The 19,923-nt window shown below is 40.8% G+C and overlaps 1 protein-coding gene across 1 annotated transcript; it reads left to right on the plus strand.

Moving 5' to 3' along the window:
• The first annotated feature begins 7,719 nt into the window (after window positions 1-7,719).
• On the plus strand, window positions 7,720-19,505 carry gapdhs (glyceraldehyde-3-phosphate dehydrogenase, spermatogenic). Its single transcript, XM_075465017.1, has 11 exons — window positions 7,720-7,813; window positions 15,738-15,797; window positions 16,758-16,854; window positions 16,971-17,077; window positions 17,647-17,737; window positions 17,827-17,945; window positions 18,037-18,118; window positions 18,218-18,369; window positions 18,486-18,648; window positions 18,787-18,884; window positions 19,012-19,505. The coding sequence occupies exons 2-11, from the start codon at window positions 15,769-15,771 to the stop codon at window positions 19,079-19,081; spliced, it is 1,008 nt and encodes a 335-aa protein (XP_075321132.1). The 5' UTR covers window positions 7,720-7,813; window positions 15,738-15,768; the 3' UTR covers window positions 19,082-19,505.
• The last annotated feature ends 418 nt before the right edge of the window (window positions 19,506-19,923 follow it).

Here is a 19,923-nt window from a genome sequence, read left to right on the forward strand (position 1 = left end):
TCATTACTGTGTCTGTTTTAATGCAAGCCACGATACTTTCCTAACCTTAACCATCCTGTTTCAGATACCTCACCGTAAACTAAAAGTTTGTAATGTGTGAAACAGCTACTAAATGCAAAACAATGTCTCAAAGTAGAGTTATTTGATGGCAATAGTTGTTTGGACAGGACTTAATATTTACTCTCCCACATATCAGCGAGGTGTCTTATCATCCTCCAACCCCTCCAACTTTCAACTTTTTTTGCCTATTAAATGTGATGCAACAGTCAATAAGGGACTATTTCATGAAATGCGGTCACACTGTTTTACGCTGTGGAGTTATTTTTATGTGATGGAACACAAAAAAAAAAAAAAAATCATGTCAGTGGACATGAATCAATAGATTTGATTTACGTGACTATTTCATATCTTGCTGTGAGATTGGGTTGCATAAATTCACAAAGAAGTCATAATTCTTGTTTGAACAAACGAGTCATGGTGTTGTTTTTATCATGACAGTGTGGTTCAGTCATGAACTCAGATGTGTTATGCTAGTACTGGCAATGTGGCCTGGAGGCTCCAGGAGAGATGATGAGTGGTGTACAGAGGTCCAGTAAACTCACCTCGCTCCAACTCCACAACCCGGGATGCTTTTTTATTTTGAGCTTTTTAATCTTTACCCCCAGCTGACGCAGATTCAGGTGACATCACTTGACAGCATTTATTAGACTTCCTGCAGCTTCATCTGAGAAACAAAAGTCTTTTTATAACTCTCTTCGAGTATGCAGAGATACTCCCCGAGACCTGTAAAGGGGCTATGATTTGTAAGATGGATGAAGTTCCAGTTTAACTTTAGCAAATGCCAGTCACCCTCAGCTTATGTCCAGTTATACCTCACCTCTTGGCACAATATTGTGCCATTAAAAGAATCACAATAAACTCAAGTTTCTTGAAGAGCTAACCCTGGGCACCTGTATCTAGCCAGTTGCTGCTCTGCACCTACATGTAATTCCTCTGCATTTGTGCTCCTGATATGTTATTTGACTCCATATAGCTGAATAATTGGTCCTCCAAGTGTTTTCTGTCAAAACGTCCAATACATCACTATGGCAGCTCAGCTGAATTTGAGAACAGTGAAATTGCACAATACATTGTTTGTTTCCATAGCAAAATCCAGCCAAAGCTAGGAGAGGTTAAAACTGGCGCAGGCCTACACACTGCGAGGCTGATGCAGAGTTATTACAGAGCCTCTTTCTTTCAGACAGACAACACTGTTAGAAAGACTTCACAGACTTGTCTTAGAGCCAACGGTGTTTGTAAGAAGCTGCCAAATCCAAGTTGAGGATTTTTGATCAGATTAACAGACATCCTACAGTAACCTCCAAGGAAAACAAATCTCTTCTGTGATGAGGTGACACTTCCAGTCCCTCAGTGCCAGGCCAAAGAAAACATGGCACAAAAGGAGTGAAGGGAGGGGAAGACGAATAGATAGGAAGGTGGTTAGGTAGGTGGCAATGTGAAGTAAAGGATGTCAAGATTGATTGATAAGCCTCTCGGCTCTTTTTGTCATTTTAATGATGGACAGAAATTTAAAGTATTCGACGTAAACATTTTTGTTGTTGGTGTTTTTTCCACAATATAGCTCTTTCCAAAATACTTTGAGGTGCTTCACATGACAAATACAATTAGAGTAAAAAGTAAATCAAAACAAGTGTCATGCACATGTTAAGGCAGCATGAAATGTTGAATTAAACACTGTTTGAGTGATCATTTACCCCATAACAGTTGAACGTGATGGATTTGAGAAAAGAAGTGTCAATGTATCCACATGTACTTGAAAATGTACTGTTAGTGTATCTTGTGTACACAGTTCCACTCACTCGGGTTAAAGTTTCTTTTGCTGGTGAGATTTAGTTAGAAAGTGATTAAGAAAATATAAGAAAATGGTAGAAAACTGACAGTAGTGTCTTGATATTGTCTTGGTATTTACGGGAGCCAACATGATAATTCCGTCACAATCTAACTAATCATGCAGACCTCTCACAATACAATTATATTTGTGTCATTGGGAGCTCCACAAAGGATTTGCCTGAAGGTGATCACCAATGTAAACTTTTTGTTAGGGAGTTTTTCAGTTTTCTCTCATGGATTTAGTCAACCAGAGTGCACAAACACATGGGCCAGCAACACTTTCACATCTTCATGCAAAATACCCTTCAATTTGCCATCGTGTTTGGACTCTGGAAAATTCTGGCTGTGTAGTGAGCACGGGCGCATTCATTCGACGTTATTGAGAGTTTGAATCTGACGAAAGATGGCCATGGATTATTTCATCCCCAGTCCTTCCCATCATTTCCTCTATTTTATTTTCCACTGTATACTTTGTTAACAGCAGATATGCTATAAAAGATAATTGGTATGATGAATGTTTTAACTTTGGCTAAAATCTGGCTCTCCAGGCCCTCCATTCAGTCTCTGTGGTTTACTGATGCTAAGCAGCTCTTGGCATGGGGTGTCACTCTGCGATCAGTGCCCTTTTAAGCACTTATAATTCACAGCTTATGAAAATATTATCAGAAAGAGCCAGCTCTCTGCCTGAGGGGGTCAGGAGGTTGTTTTAATGGCACTATGGGCTCACTGCGTTGAACTGTTCAAGCTGACTGCATTAGAGTTGTCTTAAATCACTTGAAGTGGGTCTAGAATGAGAAGAAAAACTATACGAGATCTAATCATATATGCAGTAATGTAAACGTGAAAATTAGGCGTAATGCTCTGTGGCTATTAAGACCTTGACATAACATGTGGAAATTATTTTAAAATTACAGCATGACAAATGGTTTGTTGTTTCAGAGCTGTATATGAAGGAAGGCCTGAATTCTCATATGTTCACATCCGTATATACGCACACCCACACACCTCTGCTCAGACCTAAATTTCCTGTTAAGTGGTGGTAGGAGGTGTATATGAAAGATTTGTCATTTGGCTAGTGGCTCCCCTCTGCTGACAGTTTATGTAAGGAGACTTAAATATCAATAATTAGTTTGTCCTGCTATGCAGGTGTTTTCCTTTTATGAAACAGGATCTGTGGTGCGTATAGAGGAAATAAATGACAAAATTTCATCTCAGGAAAGCTGATTTTATCTCAATAAACAAGCCCACGCAACACTGTAACTATACGCACGACAAGCAGCAAAAAAAGGCTTAATACCTTTCTCATTTCTGTGAATCTATTTGTTAAATTTTGTGTCTTAGGGGCGGTCGGTGGCGTAGTGGGTTAAGCAGCTGCCCCATGTACAGAGGCTACAGTCCTCGCTGCAGCTGGCCCGGGTTCGGGTCCCGCACCGAGTGGCCCTTTGCTGCACGTCTTCCCCCTCTCTCTGCTTCCTGTCACTCTCCAGCTGTCCTATCATTAAAGGCATAAAAAAGCCCCAAAAAATAAAATAAAATTTTGTGTCTTAGACTCCCACCTTACTTGATCAAAAGGATAAGAGAAGCAGAGGATACTCTGTTGTTGAGACTTGTTTGCTGCTGTACAGATTATGCATGAAATTGGGAGCTGCAGGGGTCTGCCCCTGAAGTTTTAAAATCAGAACATCTATATCACTTTTAAATCAGTAACATAAATAAAGTCCAGTTACCTATTTTTAAACACATTTTCATTCCACAAAAGATGAGCTACATATCTTTATTGCAGTTTGTGAAAGCCATTCAAATGCTTGTCAGAATAAACATCAGAAAATGGCTCCATACAGAAAAGTATCATGGTTTAACTTTTGCTTCATGCCTCAGTTTGGTTGTGCTTTACCATTTACTTATTCTAAAGTGCTTTCTCAGCTGGACTAAAAATCAATTAAGATATTATATATATATTTCATCTTCAAGCTGAATGTGAATCAATACTATGCAGAGTTGCATCTGATACAGCCTCAAACAACTGCTGCTGCAGAGGGAATTTCTCCCCCTAGTGCACAAAAAATGAAGGAGCACCGTAAATAAGTGAATCTTGGGGCGAATCACAGCATCAATTCCTGTGATTTTGCTTTAATTTTAAAGCAAGGTTTTTGGTCTGCGTGAAAAAGAGAGTACTGTCTTTCATCATGAAAAGTATGATGAATCCTGAAATGTTTTGTACGACACCATACTTTTATACGGATACAATTATGCTGTCTATCCAGTAATATAGAAAAATAATACTGCACCAGTGCTTCTGATACTGACATGAAACACCCAGTCCAACATTTACAGGATGGCATTAACCATCGCTCCTGTTTCACACTTCTCTCCTTTGTGGGTTCCTTCATTCTACAAAGTTATAGTTGGAGAAAACCAGTTGAGCACCTGTGACATGGAAGGGGAAGCCTTAGAAAACAGTCGCACATGTGTATTAGTGAGGTCAAAATCACAGAGAAAAATGCTTTAGGATTTGCAAGCTTATGTAAAAAAAAAATCTTCAAGCCAAAAAAACACAACATTATTTGCACATTGATTCTATAAATCAAATTAATAAATTTGTTGGCTCTTATTATTTGCAACAGTTGCTGTCTCTGGATGTGGAGATAAACTAATTTCATGTTCTTTTATTCTATGAATGAAGTTGCCTGTTTTTTTAGATCAGAGCCTGCATGCCCTAAAAGGAAATTTGTGAGAGTTTCAAATTAAGTGAGTTACAGTTGCTTTTGCAAAGAAGTCTGTTATCATTTTACTCTACATGTTTTTTTTAACTGTATAAAAAGAAAAGGGAGAAAACAATCTGAATGCTTTTGGTGAGGCCTTTCCTTTCTTGATTTGGATGCATGCTTTGGGTTGTTCTGCTGTCAGGCAAAATTCCTCTTTATTCTCTGAGCAGACGGTTTTATCTTTATGTTTTTTGGAGATATTTATTCCACCCTAACTGAAGTGGCACCTCCAGCTGGAGAAAAGCAGTCCAAAAGGCTTCAACGTCATTCATACAACACATTTCATTACATGTTAACTATTATGATTTACATTCAAAGAAAATAAATAGAAATATAGGCATGAATTCAATAGGTGATATATTTTCAGCAATGAAAAGTTGCCAAATAAAAGCACAAGAAAAATGCAGAATCTGAATCAAACATTAACTGCTGCACAACTGTACAAGAAGCAAGGCCTACAATGCAAATACGCAAACATACACAAACTCAAAGCAATTACCCACTGGCCTGTGGGGAAAACAACCTTTTGAGTTTGCTTTGCAATTTAGCAAAGGTTGTACTGCAGCTAGAAGAATTACGCCCCCGATGACCTGAGAGATCACCCCCTGACTAACCATAATGAGGGTTGTTTTATCACAACACAAAAAGTGTTGTTGGGGGTTGATTACACACTCTGAAACCCTGGGAGACGTTAGGAACACACACAAGGTGGAGTAACACTTTGGAGACAAATGTATCTTTGGAGGAGCTGCATCGTATCTGGCCCCCGTTTTGTGCTGGTTGTTTCAGTTTAACATAGAAACTTCCTTCATTCTCCTCTAGAACTACCTGTCTTCTCTGTACATTCACGTCTTCAAATAAGTGTCTATTATCTCTGTGATGCAGGTGGACTGCTGAGCCTCGACCCGAGGAGCTGGCTCCTCTGTGTTGAGCCAGGCGCCTTAATCCTTTCAATCTAATCTTATAAGGTGCTGTCTCTGAGTAAAGGAATTATTTTGACCTGGTAACCAGTTGTGTTGAGCACCACGACACATTCCCTTGTCCACCTGTGATGTTTGTCTTTGCAGAAAAATTTTGCTGCCTTCCTTATCTTGGTTTTCAGGTTGGTAGGTGTCATGAACTGTTGTTCCTTATAGCTGATGCAGTGGTTGTAGGCTCACCTTTGTCAACTGGAGCAATTGCAAAATCCTTAAGCCTAGACCTCACTCTGAGGTTGGATGAGGTTCCAATGTGGTATGTTTTTTCATCGATTCATCCTGAATGTCCACAAGAGAAGTGTCATCTCTTTGCGTCTGGTCAGTTATATGTTCTCATAGAATTCTCTGCTCTTGATTGTTTGTTTGTTGTTCCTTGCTCTTTATGTTTTGCGCTAACTATTGACCCACATGATCATCAGGGGTGGATCAAACACACGCATGTTATGGCCCCTACAACCCTCGAGGTGCTAATGACCTCTCAAGAGGTTAAACACTTGCAACTGCCTAGCAGTCAGTTAACTGAGGAAGCCCCTTGGAAGGATGGTTAAGTTTCTTCAGTTGTCAAAACAAAGCCCAGTTTCTAGTTAGCCCTGGATGGCTGAAAATACATACATTTATATATGATGAAATGTTTCACATTTACTTTATCACAGAGAAAAGAAAAGATAGATGTCAGCTTTGTGATTTGATTTGTTGCTATACATCCACCCACCTGGAAAACTTACCCTAACTAGCTTAACAATGGACAATAAACTCATGGGATCTGATTAGTTGAAAATGCAAGAAATTTGTTAACTGAAGTACCTTCAGTGCTAGAGTTGGATATAAAATATGTAAACCAAAATATGTATACTGAACTTCCTCTGGGAGATTCAGACTTTTCATAATCTTTTGTGCAGGATGGCGGTTCGTCCAGAAGATGGCGTCATTGTTACTGGTGTGGTCCTGAGTCAGAGACAGACGGAGATGCGCGAGGTCTACCTTTCTGTGCTTACAATTACAAAAATACAACACAATTTCTTGAAACCTGTTTTTATTTTATTTCTCAACATCAAACACTCCATCCATCATATCTTCTTCCTTGTCCTTTTGAACAGCTGTAACAAGCACCAATTTGACAAATTTGATTAAACCAGCCGTCTCCAGATGTGACGAAAGCGGATGTGCAGTGTGTAAAGCACATTGGTCAATGGGCGTGTTTGCTAGTCGCGTTGCACTGCAGGAATTTCCCCTGTTACACCACCGTACGCCTCTTGTTTCACGTACACCAGCTCTCAGTCTGACGTGTTGTGGTTTTGAGGGATGAGGGGGGGGGGAAAGGAGAGGACTTCTCCCCCTCCATCTCCTCTCAGAGAAGAGGTGCATAATGCATTATACAGAGAATGGTGTGAAAAATAATGGAATAACACAAGTGAATCCCCTAAATTTAAATAGTTTCATTATAATGTATTTCATTCCATTTAATGCTGTATAGTTAGTCATGCCAGTTTCCATAGAAACATTACAGGCAAGCTTCTTACATAACAGTGCCGCTTCCATCCAAACGGGCCCTTTTTTCTGACACACTGCATCCATTGGGAGATCCAGTCTGCGGTCCTGTACAGATCAATGCACACTGCAGGCTGGCTTTAACGCCTCTAGCTTTATCGACCGTCTAGCACAATCCTGCAAAGCAGAGTGACCAGCCTACTAATTTCACGACGACAATGTTGAATGTGCCTTAGGTGACCTTCAGGTTCCACAGTGCTTTTCTAAAACTGTTCCGCAGCAAACATGTTTTATCACATCCGCGTGTGTAACAGTGCGTGACAGCAGGAACAGGAGAGGATGCTACGTGATTCCTCATGTGTAGGCCTACTCTATCTACAAGGTGCCCTGCCTGTCTCTGTTTGTCTCTTATGTCTGTGTATTTCTTTCAGTCTCTTTCATTAACTGACTTTCATCATCAATACGTTCTGTAAATGCGACGTTAACCAGGACACTGGTTTATTCCTTTATTTTCTATGGCAGCCGCTGGGAGACCGTGACCAGACCCTCGTTCCGAATGGATTCTTGACAGCAGAGGATGGCGTGACGTCACGTCACTAGGGCGACCAGGCTCCCCGCAGCACGTGTCAAGTATAAAAGCGGAAGACGGCACTGTGAACTGCGCAGATAGACTCAAGAAGCATCAGCACCGAGGTAAGCCAAAACCGCTTAACCTGGTATTGTAAGCCCTTGTGACGAATAGTTATTTTTTCTCATGCATCTGATCTGAAAGTCTACAAATTGTATGTATTTTTTTAAAGCTTAACTTGAAACGTATCCTCTATCACCAGACGGAAGTGGCCATTCTGTAGACCGTGTATGGTCCACCAGCCTACATTCAGGGTTAATAAAGTCGAATATATGTCCGTTTATAGTGATAAAGGAGCTCAGTAGAAAGGCTACAAGACGAGGGAGTGTTGTGGCGTCATGTTCATTTTTCTTGTAGCAGCTTGCACCGTGAGCTAGCTACAGGAAGAGAAACGGGAGGATGGGAGGAGATGCGCCGTGGCCTTGTCTCTGGAAGAGAGGCTGGGGGTTGGGTAATATCCCCTTCCTCAGCCGTTGCGTTGCATCAGATTGCTTGAAAGCTATAAAGCACTCAAATGCGAATTGAAATTTACTTAAATAAACGTTTTAGATATTCTAATTCATTCATAGATAAGTGCTCTTCCCAAAAGCGGGTAACGTGATATTTGCAGCTTGTAATGCTGCATCTGCGGAAGTGGATTAGACTCCATGTTATGTAACCCAGTGCAAAAATGTAGGTTATCCCGCGTTTATCACAGTAGAATATCAGTTATATCAATTACTGGGAAAAGCTCACATGGTACTTAAGTAATTAGCCACTGCTGTCGCAATTGTGCTCTGAAGTGTCTGTCATCGTTCTCGGGTTGGGTGAGTGCACGTGAATAAGCTACGTGCCTCCCCTGGTCTTCATCATGAAGAAGGCTGACGACGTGACGCCATTCAGAGATGAATCGTGTTCTCGCAATTACAGGAAGTACATACCGAGAAAACGCCAAAAAATGAATAGCATGGGCTACGTTAAATGTATTTGGCTTGGTGAAGCTTTAGTTTATTTGGCCTCAGCAGAGATGCAGCGCAGTGTCGCATGATTTTGCCGCAGTTTGACTTCAGATTCGGCAAACCTGTTGATGCGGTTTTGCAAATAGGCCTAGTTTTTCTGAGAACTTTAGAGATTTAACGAGCTCGGCAGGGTATCTCACACTCTTGTCTACTAGTCGGAGACAGTTATTATAAGAAAAGTAAGACATGATAATGTGATAGCGATTCTTTGTCAGTTTTTTCCCCCCACACTTAGCAGGTGTGGTCGCCTTCGGGCCGATGCTGACTGATGAAGGTCACACAGCAGCTGATGAAGGGCACTGAAGGCCCCGAGCAGCAGTGCTGATGCTGACCACAATTTTATTTTTGATCACTACCTGAATTTAACAGTTCACATTGCTGTCACGGACATGGAGACACACATGTTAGCTTAGGCTTCCATTTACTGAAGGTCAAAAGTAGCAGCATCGTAGCATCTCCCAGAGCTGCTAGGAGCTAGCTTTCTCGTATGTTTCTGTGGCTTCAAGGCAGGCAAAAAATTGCAGTCCTACTTTCATTTAATTTGATTTTTATTTACAAACTGTATGCTTAACAGAACAATTCTTCTGGTTCATTTCTACAGCAGAATTACACATCTTTTATCAGAATTTTATGGTGAAAATTCGAATATTCTTCCAATTGTCTCATATTAGTCTGCTTTATATTGCCAATAATAAAACAGTGTGTGAGCTAGAGTCTAGACAATGTTTCTTACTATGAATAAAACTGGATGTGAGCTCCATGTAGAGTACATTGAAGCTGTTATCTTATTTCTGTCTTAATTACTCAGACACTCATTCTGCATGTGCTTTAGATTAGGCTGCAGGCGTGTAAAATGTACATGTCTGTGACATACCTGCTGCCTTTCTGCTGAGCAAACTGTGAGCCAGTGAGATTTAGCAGAACCAACAAGCAATGCACAGGACATATTAGCCCAACGTGACATGGACTAAATCATGTTCTTAAAGATACGGACAAACCTAATGGGCCATTTTCTATGAAGATGCTGTGAAGTCTTAATCACTTTACCTGTAGATAAGTGCCTTTAGATGACATTTGTTGTAATTTGGCGCTATATAAATAAAACTGAATTGAATTGAATATGAATTACATTGTCTTGCTAGCTATGGGAAGCATGTGGATTTACTTTTAAGTCATTTTTTTAAGTCACCTCCTGTACTCATTTTAGTGGAGGTTTTTTTTTAATCTCTGATTCATGTGCTGCATCCTACAGTTAGTAGATATTCATTGGTAAGTCAGTTTGCTATGAGACTAATTTACATTCTTGAGTCATTCATTCTTTTTGAGGTGGCTGTGAGCTGTTTCTGCATTAACTAAAGGTTGCCACTCTGAGGTGGTGTGGTTGGATGAGGCTAGTGTGAGTTTCCTATTTGATCACGCAGCTGCAGCTCTCCCATCAACCAGCCATCGTCAGTGAGAGGGAAGGAACTCCAGAGTGACTCAGCACACTGAGCCCAACTGTCACCAGTTTTAGGAAATTAACCTCACCGCAGGGAAGGAGGTGCTTAACTGGGACTGTAGTCATAAAACAAGATAACTTCTCTTATTTCACAGTTATTATATTCAAATGTAGATCAAGCATCATGTGAGGCAGCTAGGGCCATCACATGAAATATTGACACTTAATTCTTCCCCAAAGAATTGCCACCACTAATTTTAGATGAGCATAATTAGCGCCACCTTTATGCTGCCAATCTGACAATTTGCGTCGAACCAAACTATTGCCCCATGTCATTTGCCTTAAAACCAACAATGTGTAGACAGTACAATATCATAGATGGTGTACCCCAAGTAATTATCATAAAATGTTGTATGAGGGGAGTGCATAGATATGGAAATATGATATCTCTGTTTGCTTCATCCCTCTGAATTTCTACAGATGAATGGACCTGACATTTAATAAGAGCAATCTTGGTCAAGTCCTATAATTACAATCAGGTAATTGTGTAAAAAATGAACCCAACACAACATAAAAACAGAACTGACAGTTAGCTGCATCCCAATTCCTTCTGATAAGATGTCTAATAGCTACACTGCCTCAAGCAGGGCACAGCCTGCGCTGCAGATTATGTGATGGTGATGGACATTTGGGTGACTGGTTGAGGGCAGCAAAGTGGCATTCTCTCAAGGACGACGTCATAACAAAAGGAGGTAGGCAGGTATGCTGCTGTGAGCCGAGGGAGAATTCTTTTAGTTGCACGTAGGAAATGTGACTCAAACTGTCAGTATTTTTCAACGAACCAAGAGGCGAGCAAGAGGAGAAGTTGTCACTTAATTGGATGGTTTGTCTGGCCCCTGGCCAGACAACCCACTGCGGTGGAAAAACACTGGAGAGAAGGAGGGTGTGACCGAGGAATAGGACGCTGGGGGAAGGTCTGAATAGGCAAGGACGCTGAAAGAAGGGCGGATGAAGGGGGAGGGTCAGAGTGGTGAGGTAAAGTAAGGATACTCTGAAGTTTCCAATCAGTGTACGAACTGAGGCAAAGCAAAGAATAGTAAAGCTTTATTCTGAAGTTAGCTTCATGAATTCTGTGATGGGTCCTGTCTATATGTGAACCATTGCACAGTGAAGATCATTTAGCTATTTTGACCCTAATTCCGCACAAGGGTTTGCAGAGAGTTGCTGCAGAACTCAAGGTGTCTAAACACTCCTGTCAAGCTGTTGACAGATTTTAGAAGAATCTGTTTTTCTGTCGAAAAAGTGTTGGCAAAATTAAAATGCTGTGTCATATCCTTCTCCACTCTTTTCATGCTTGCACTCACAGTTTTGAGACTTTACCACCTTATGCATCTGATAGTCTTTGTCCTTTTCTGATATACTGATTATGAGTCATCTCCCCCCCAGTAGACCTTCAAGTTCACCCTTACTGGTTACTCGCATTGTTTGTGAGAGGAAAATAGGCCAGAGGGGGAGGGGATGTTGTGTTAAATCAAGGGGCTCAGATGTACAAAGAGTAGCAATGAAAAGAGCTGGAGGTAGCTGAATTTTAATGATTAGTTTGGGGATAATGGGATAGTAAGTGTGTGAAACTCATGGAACCAGAAAAGAGTGACATAAATAGATGCTAAGGGAATCAGGAAGATGAATGAAACAGATGAATGAAAAAGAAAAAACTTATAAAGCTGACTAATGAGAAGCTGAGTGTGCACTCACTGGGTCCCTAATCAAAGCTTTCAGGGGAGGACGTGGTTGCACCACACATCCCCCACTTCAGTCTGATCTAGGCTTAACTTCTCCTTTTTCATAAGCTATTACTTTGACTATGCTTGTGTGTATGTCAGTAGCTGTGTGTCTGTAGTGGCTTCTGTTTTTGCTTTTTCCTTGGAGCAAATAGTACTAAAACCTTCATATGTGTTGTCTACACCCCCGTGTAATATTAGATCTGAACTCACCAATAACCAGAACCACGTAAGGAGTCGTGTATTTACTCCTCATCTTTATCCCCACTTTTGAAATGACTGAATACACACTGAAGTAAAGCCCTAAACGGCAGTATTGGTCCAGAAAAAGGAACCTTGCCAGGGCCACTACGTCTGGCTCACTGACCGCCTCTTCTTCTAACATTTTAACGAGTGTCAGCAGATTGCAGGCTGCCGTTAACAACGTGTTACCTCTCCACTCTCTTCTGCCCAGGACTGCCTCTGTGAGCCATGGCATGTCTGCGCGAGTGCTTTCAGAGAGTGTGTGCTGAATACAGACCAGGGCTGATTGAGTCTTCTGTTGTAAGATGAGGCAAAGCTTTGTGGTGCAGAGAAAGTAGAGCTGATGGCTATAGAGCTGGTTTGTTTTTCTTTCAAACGTATAAAATAGAGTTATGGTCAGGATTACTTTATATAAAGCAATCTAAACACAAAATAATTGTGTAGTTTTTAATTTCCATACAGGTACAAAAACTGCATGAAACCAGACATCTATTGCCTTTAATTGTACTGGCTTGAATAAACTAATCAAGTCTACATCTGTACAGCTTTGTTTAAAATTCCAGTTGAACATTTTTTTTTGTAATGGGAATTATTTTGCTTACCTCTTTGGCTTTAAAAAAATGTACACACTGGATGTCAAGGCCACAAATATGCAACAAGATGAAGTCATTAAAAAAAAGCATAAACTTGTTATCTGCCAATTCTATCACATCAGTGTCCCATACTCAATGCTGACATCTGGCATTTCTGTCAGGTTCACCAAGCTGCTTTATGGACAGGTGAAAGACAATTATGCAACCCTGGTCACGATTATCTTAGGTAATAGCAGTTACATGACTGATTGTCCCCATGACTCTGAATTGGATTAACTGGGTATTTAAAAAAAAATGGATAGATGACTGATGTTGTCATGATTCTGTTAAATCAACTCATAATTCTAAATGATTCTTGATTCAATACAAAGCTTAAATTGAATATAGGTTTTATTTAGTTATTATGAAAAAAATTAAATAGTTTAATTTATTAGGCTACAGTACAAATAATCTGGAGGAGCAAAAGAAGTCAAATCTAATGTGGACTTTCAGTCTGAACCTAGTTTACTCACAGTTAGTTGAGAAATAGCTTCCTGACCATTGAGTAACCATTGCAGCTACCATCCTGTTTTTTTTTCTGCCCTTGATTGAACAATCATCGAACAGCTCCAAGGCAGCAGTAACAGATATGAAGGGGGATGTTTCATCGAGTAGGTTGAAGGAGACTTAGGCATGCATACATTCTCCCGTCTCTAGTACTTGCCTTGGCACGTTACCCAAACATGTAACACTGAGAGTCTGGATTTACATGTCTGGCTTTCAGTCATATTTGTCTTAAGTGCCTCCACTTCTCTGTCCAGCAGACATTTATTTCTGCCTCCTTTAGAAAAGCAGAACAGACCACTTTGCAGTATCATTTGTCAGGGAAGCAGCCATTTTGTTTGGAAACCCAGGGCAACTGCTCTGTGTAGAGAAAACTGAGAAGGCAGCATAGAGGAAGAGTGAAGGAGATGAATTATAGAATAGGTGACAGGAGGAGGAGGAGAGTTCAAAACAGAGGGTCAACGCTGACTATTGTGAACACAAATAATAGTTTAAAGAGAAATGTGAGAAACAGCCGTCATACCAAATGCACTCTTCCTCCATCTCCTTTGGTGACCTTGTGTCATGAATACTTGCAGCAGAACACAAAATGGCTGAACTAACTTGAAATGAGAGCACAATACATCAGAGAAACAAGTCTACAACACATAAAGTCCCTATGAGAAATCATCAGATTCAAATCATCGAGGCTGGGATAGCTCACAGCTGGCAGACTGTTCAATAGATCCGTTTTGAACATGCCGTGTAAAACTAATTTATCATTGTTCAGGTAAAAGTGTGAGGTAGAGATGATGTTTCCTAATCTAGCTGCTCCGTTATTCTATTTAAAGTGCTCCCACGAAGCATTAAACCAGATTGACAGTCTGTCCTACATACTCCCATCGAGATACACACTCTCAACAGATTAGGAGATTAAAGTAGTTTAAAATGACAACCAGCAAGTTCCAAGGACAATCCAGGCTGTCCTTACCTGCTGCACCCGCGGCTGCCACACACAGATACACAAACGCTATCAGCAAGGTATCATCTCTGGTCACTTGTAAGCATCTTGGACACATGTTACAGAGCCTTACAAAGTTTTATGAGTTGCTAACCAAGCTGCAAATGTATTTTGTTATCAGTTCAAAGATGGGTTACAAACGGTCACATGGGCTAGTATAGATTTAGCATGCTAAACGGGAACTCAGACTGAGGTTAACCTTCTAACTTACAGACAGAAGTAAAACAGAAAAATATTAACAAGAGGAGACGGATCTGTTTTTTATTTCTGTTTTATCAAATGATCAGAAATGACAAGAAAATACATAGATTCTCTATAAAGTTTGGTAGCAAAAACTTGTTGTCTTTCCATACAAAGCAGACCATGCTTATTGTCACATAGTCACACCTAAAGGCCAATTTTGAGCCAGGACAGAGCCGAAAAGACAGGAAGGAAAGGAGGAGGTATTTCTTTTGGAACCAGCAGCCATGGATCTGATATGAAAAGGAGAGGAAAGAAGAGGGGGAAATCAGGCCACATATTTGGATCATAGCCAGGCCTCCCCTCAACTCAGCTGGCAGACAGTTGCATACCAACTCCTTTCTCCCAACCTTTATGCCTTTGTTTTCTAAACATGTCCTTGCATGGTGTAGCACCTCCCTATCTCTGCAGCACATCTCTAAGATACACAATATGACTGCCTGTAATTTTCCCTGACAATATTCAGTATTTTTCTCCGCTTAGTGCTAATGCATTGCACTGGATGTACTGCTACCAGCCTGTCCTCAAGTTATTTAAACTAGCTGACACCATGGAAACGGCCGGCGTTTAAATTTATACCACAGAGCATTTTCACATGCATTCCTTTTTACGTTACTTCACTTTTCTCTGCACACTGTTGTTGAACAGGTTGATGATGAAACATACATGAATAAAGGATATAGAGGAGCAGAGGAGTGAAGCCTATTGACAGGCTTTATGATAGAAAGTCGAATAATCAGTATATTATTAGCACAATAGTGAGTTTTGAAATTTATTTTTGGCAGTATGTGAGTATGAATATCGAGTGTCCTCTGTTGTGGAAGTAACATCATTATACATAACAGGCAAATATTTAGATGCATGATGCAATGCTTTTCAGATGTTAACAGACACTGTATCTCTGTTTATTGTACATTTTCAAGCAAAATTTTAGCCAGGAATGTATGATTTCTTCTTAGATTTCTTTAAAATGATATTACATTTTGATCCATTTCTCCCTGATAAACAGATATTACTACATCTTAAGTGGTTCCTTGAGTCTAAAGTTTCATACAGAATTAACATTGTATAAATCATCCACGGGTCAAAGTCAAGTAGTTTACATAGTGTAGTTGCTGTCTTTCTAATAACACTGGTATCTTTTCATCTGCAGGTAACTCCACTTCCCTTAAGCAACAGCAGCCATGTCAGACCTCTGTGTTGGAATCAATGGGTGAGTGTGAGCCACACTTGTGTTTTATAAACAGGATTGATGTGTCTGTGTGTTCAGGGATGTGCGGAGCTCTGTGCTACTCTTCAGTAAAGCAGGAGAAACTGAACACAAAGTCTAATTATGACATAATAGCTAATGTTATTCATTACTTGTTGGTGTTTTAAGCGCATTCAGTAATATCCAGCTCTGTATCACACAAGTTCAGCATAGTGATTTGTTCATTTTCATTCCCTATCTTGTAATATATTTTATGAGATAAATTGTGACCAATGACAGAGGCAACACTTCCTGTATATCATCTACAAGACACTGACCTTCGAGAAGCCATCACCAGTCATGTTTCTAGTTCTGTTGTGCAAATTTTGATATATCAAATGAGAAGAGATTACCTGAAATAGCAATTTTTAATTTGGTTTATGTGATCAACTTTTTTAAACAAGGATGTGATTCCTTTGATGGGAGATGTAACTACTTTGCTGCTAAGTTCTGTCCATAAGTCAAGTTGGGTCAACTTTTAACTCACATGAGTGAGCACATAAATGATGGACTACATCCACATCCACAGAGGATAAAGACGGTCGACGTTAGCTGACATGAAAGAATAATTAGAGTATAGCCAAATGAAGAAACGACAGAATGCTGCCCTGTTTAGTCACGCCCAAGCAGTTAATGGAAACATATCCAGCATACATTTTCTTTTCTGAAACATTTTAAAATTCTCTTCAATTTCCCTTGACAGTATGATGGAAACATAGCTGGTGAAACAAGCAGCAGAACATGAGAATTAAAAAAAAAAAAAAAAAGCATCTCCTATCATAGGCAAACTACAGTTTAAAGTAAAAAAAATTCCATTAGAAGATTCATGCAAGGTCCCAGAGGAGGTTCGACATCCTGAGGAAATTTCTCAGCTGTTCCCAAAGCAGCTATAATGAATCTTTATCTCTTTCTTTGTATATACAGATTCGGTCGTATTGGCCGTCTCGTTCTGAGGGCATGCCTCGAGAAAGGCATCAAAGTTGTGGCCATCAATGACCCCTTCATTGACTTGCAGTACATGGTGAGAATATCCCATCATAGCTTATAAGCTAACCCTTACACACACTTTAAGGGGATTTTTACCAATACATGAATATACCTCTCCACAGTAACCCATTAGTTCTCTTCCTCCCCTAGGTCTACATGTTCAAGTATGACTCTACTCACGGCCGTTACCATGGTGAGGTCTCAAAAGACAATGACAAGCTAGTCGTCGATGGCAACCCCATCTCTGTCTTCCAGTGGTAAGTGATAATTGTCAGTGGCTTTGAGCAGTTATCAGAGTGAAGCTTTACAAACTTTGAAACAAACGCCCCCAAAAAATGGCCGGTGTTTCACAATCAATGTTTTTATCAAGTGCAGTACCACGTTCTTAGAAGAAGATAAAAAAGAGAGAACACTAGAGAAGTTATGTGTGACATTCTATTTGTTACATTCATAAGCGTGCCAGTTTGACCGGCTGGTCTTCAATGATCAGAGTGAATTCCTGGCAGTGGATTGGGACTTAGTGCTTCCCAGGGCTTCACTCATATAACTAACCCCACCCCCCTCTGCCCCAGATGTTGTTTTAGTCCATTGTGTAATACGGTCTCAGCTCTGGAAATGGCAATTTCAGCAAAAAAGATGGTTATAGAAGAGACATTCCAGCACTGAGCACTGCATGTCAATTTACATACCAAGGCTCTGCACTCTCATTTAGAAAGTGCAGGATGTACCTTTCTCACAATAGTAGCAACAACACGATCCCTTTTCTTGAGCTATGTGTGGTTAACTCACTTTCCGTGTTGCATGCATTCTTTCTTGTTTTTGTTAGTATGAAGCCAGCTGAGATCCCCTGGGGCAGCGTTGGGGCCAAATACGTTGTTGAGTCCACCGGAGTGTTCCTCAGTGTGGAAAAGGCCTCTGTATGTATACAGACATGTACACACAAGTAAATTCAGCTTGCCAGATAGTCCTGTTTCTGACCTGTGCTCGTGCTCTGTTCCAAACACAGTCTCACATCCAGGGCGGTGCACAGCGAGTGGTTGTGTCTGCCCCCTCACCTGACGCTCCAATGTTTGTCATGGGAGTTAACGAAGACAAATACGACCCCTCCTCCATGACCATCGTCAGGTAACGATTCTTTGATTTTGGCACACAGTTTCTTTCATAAATAAAAGTCTATTAGAGTTTGATAGCAGCATGCTTCTCTTTATTTTTCCAGTAATGCCTCCTGTACCACCAACTGCCTGGCCCCTCTGGCCAAAGTCATCCACGATAACTTCGGCATCGAAGAGGCTCTCATGGTAAGTCGCAGTTAATCTGTACAGTATCCAAAATACTAGAATTACTTAAAGATGATAAAGGTAATGATGTTTAACACCGTATGAACCTCCACTCTGTAGACTACAGTCCACGCATACACAGCCACCCAGAAGACAGTGGACGGCCCCAGCGCTAAGGCCTGGCGCGATGGCCGCGGTGCCCACCAGAACATCATTCCAGCTTCCACTGGTGCTGCCAAGGCAGTGGGCAAAGTCATCCCTGAACTCAATGGGTACATATTTATCTGCACTGTTGCTAATTATAGCAGAAAAGAGAGTTATTGTACAGGAGCTTGTAAAGACAAAAATTTCAACCACTCTGTTTTGTCTTCTCTCTCTTCTCTTTTAGTAAGCTGACAGGAATGGCGTTCAGGGTGCCAGTGGCTGATGTGTCAGTGGTGGACCTGACATGCCGTCTGTCCAAGCCTGCATCCTATGGTGAGATTAAGGAGGCCGTCAAGAAGGCTGCGCATGGACCCATGAAGGGAGTGCTGGGTTACACTGAGGACCAGGTATTTTATCTGTATTGTAACATCATGATTTTACTGGAAAGTATGACTGCTTTGACAGCACAAATGTGTATTTTGCGATCTGCAATGTGCTGCCTACGTTTTTGATATTTGACTTGCATTCTGCTTGGTATTCTGAAGGTGGTGTCATCTGACTTCATTGGTGACAGTCACTCCTCCATCTTCGACGCCGGCGCTGGCATCTCCCTCAACGACAACTTTGTCAAGCTCATTTCCTGGTGAGTTCTCAAATGTCTTTTCCAGCCACGACCTTTATAAGTTTTATTTATCCAAGCAGGGAAAGTAAAAGAAACAAATTTTCCAAACGGACTTGATTCCTAATTTTTCTTTCTTTGCCTCTCTCAGGTATGATAATGAGTATGGCTACAGCAACCGTGTTGCTGACCTGCTGCTGTACATGCACTCCAAGGAGTAGACACTTCCTGCCCAGAGAGGAAGTCTGGAAAGGGACCACCCCCAACCACCCTCTACCCCTCCCTTCTCTTTTACACACAAGCCCCAACCATAGCCAAGTCATAGCATCATGGCCCTTAACTCTACTACAGTATTTGTAGGCAGCAGCAGTGTGTTTGAGTGTTCTGAGTTGATCCGTCTTTTCCTTTAATGACAAGGCGACCAGTCGGTGAAAGTATTTGTGTCCGTGTGTCCCCTCTCCACCTCCCACTGCCACTTTAGATGTGTCGTTATGGCTGATTACTATGGTAACTACTGTATCCATCTCACTGTTGGTGTGTCTTGAAAGCTTAATCAGCAGTGAAAGGAGGAAGCTGAGAGAAAGACCTATTGTAACTCTGCTTAAGAATAATGAGACAAAGAAATAAAACTTGAAAAAACCTCAAGCTCCGGTTGTCCTTTTTCATTTTCTTAATGAACCAAAAGTGATATATATGTTAATATATCAAGTTATTAAAAAATAAATCTTCCTTCAGGTCACGGGCACGATGATAATGCCAGTATTAATCTTCTTCGTGCTTAGATTAATCACAAGACTCTTATCTACCCCAGACCTCATTGAGAAGCTTTGGATGTTCTGGATAAGGCAATGCAGCGGCCCGACTCCACTCATCAACAAAAGATCCTTGGAAAAAATGTATGGAACTCTGGATAGAAATAATTGTTGTGACATTGCATTAGCATATTAAACAACACCACAGTAAATGTATGCTGTAATCAGAGCTAATGGTGGTCCAACAAAATATTAGTGACTTTTTGTTTCGGGCAGTGTATTTCAACTAAATGCCTGTTTCACTGACACCT

The sequence above is a fragment of the Odontesthes bonariensis genome, chromosome 5, assembly GCF_027942865.1.
Source record: "Odontesthes bonariensis isolate fOdoBon6 chromosome 5, fOdoBon6.hap1, whole genome shotgun sequence".
NCBI lineage: Eukaryota > Metazoa > Chordata > Actinopteri > Atheriniformes > Atherinopsidae > Odontesthes > Odontesthes bonariensis.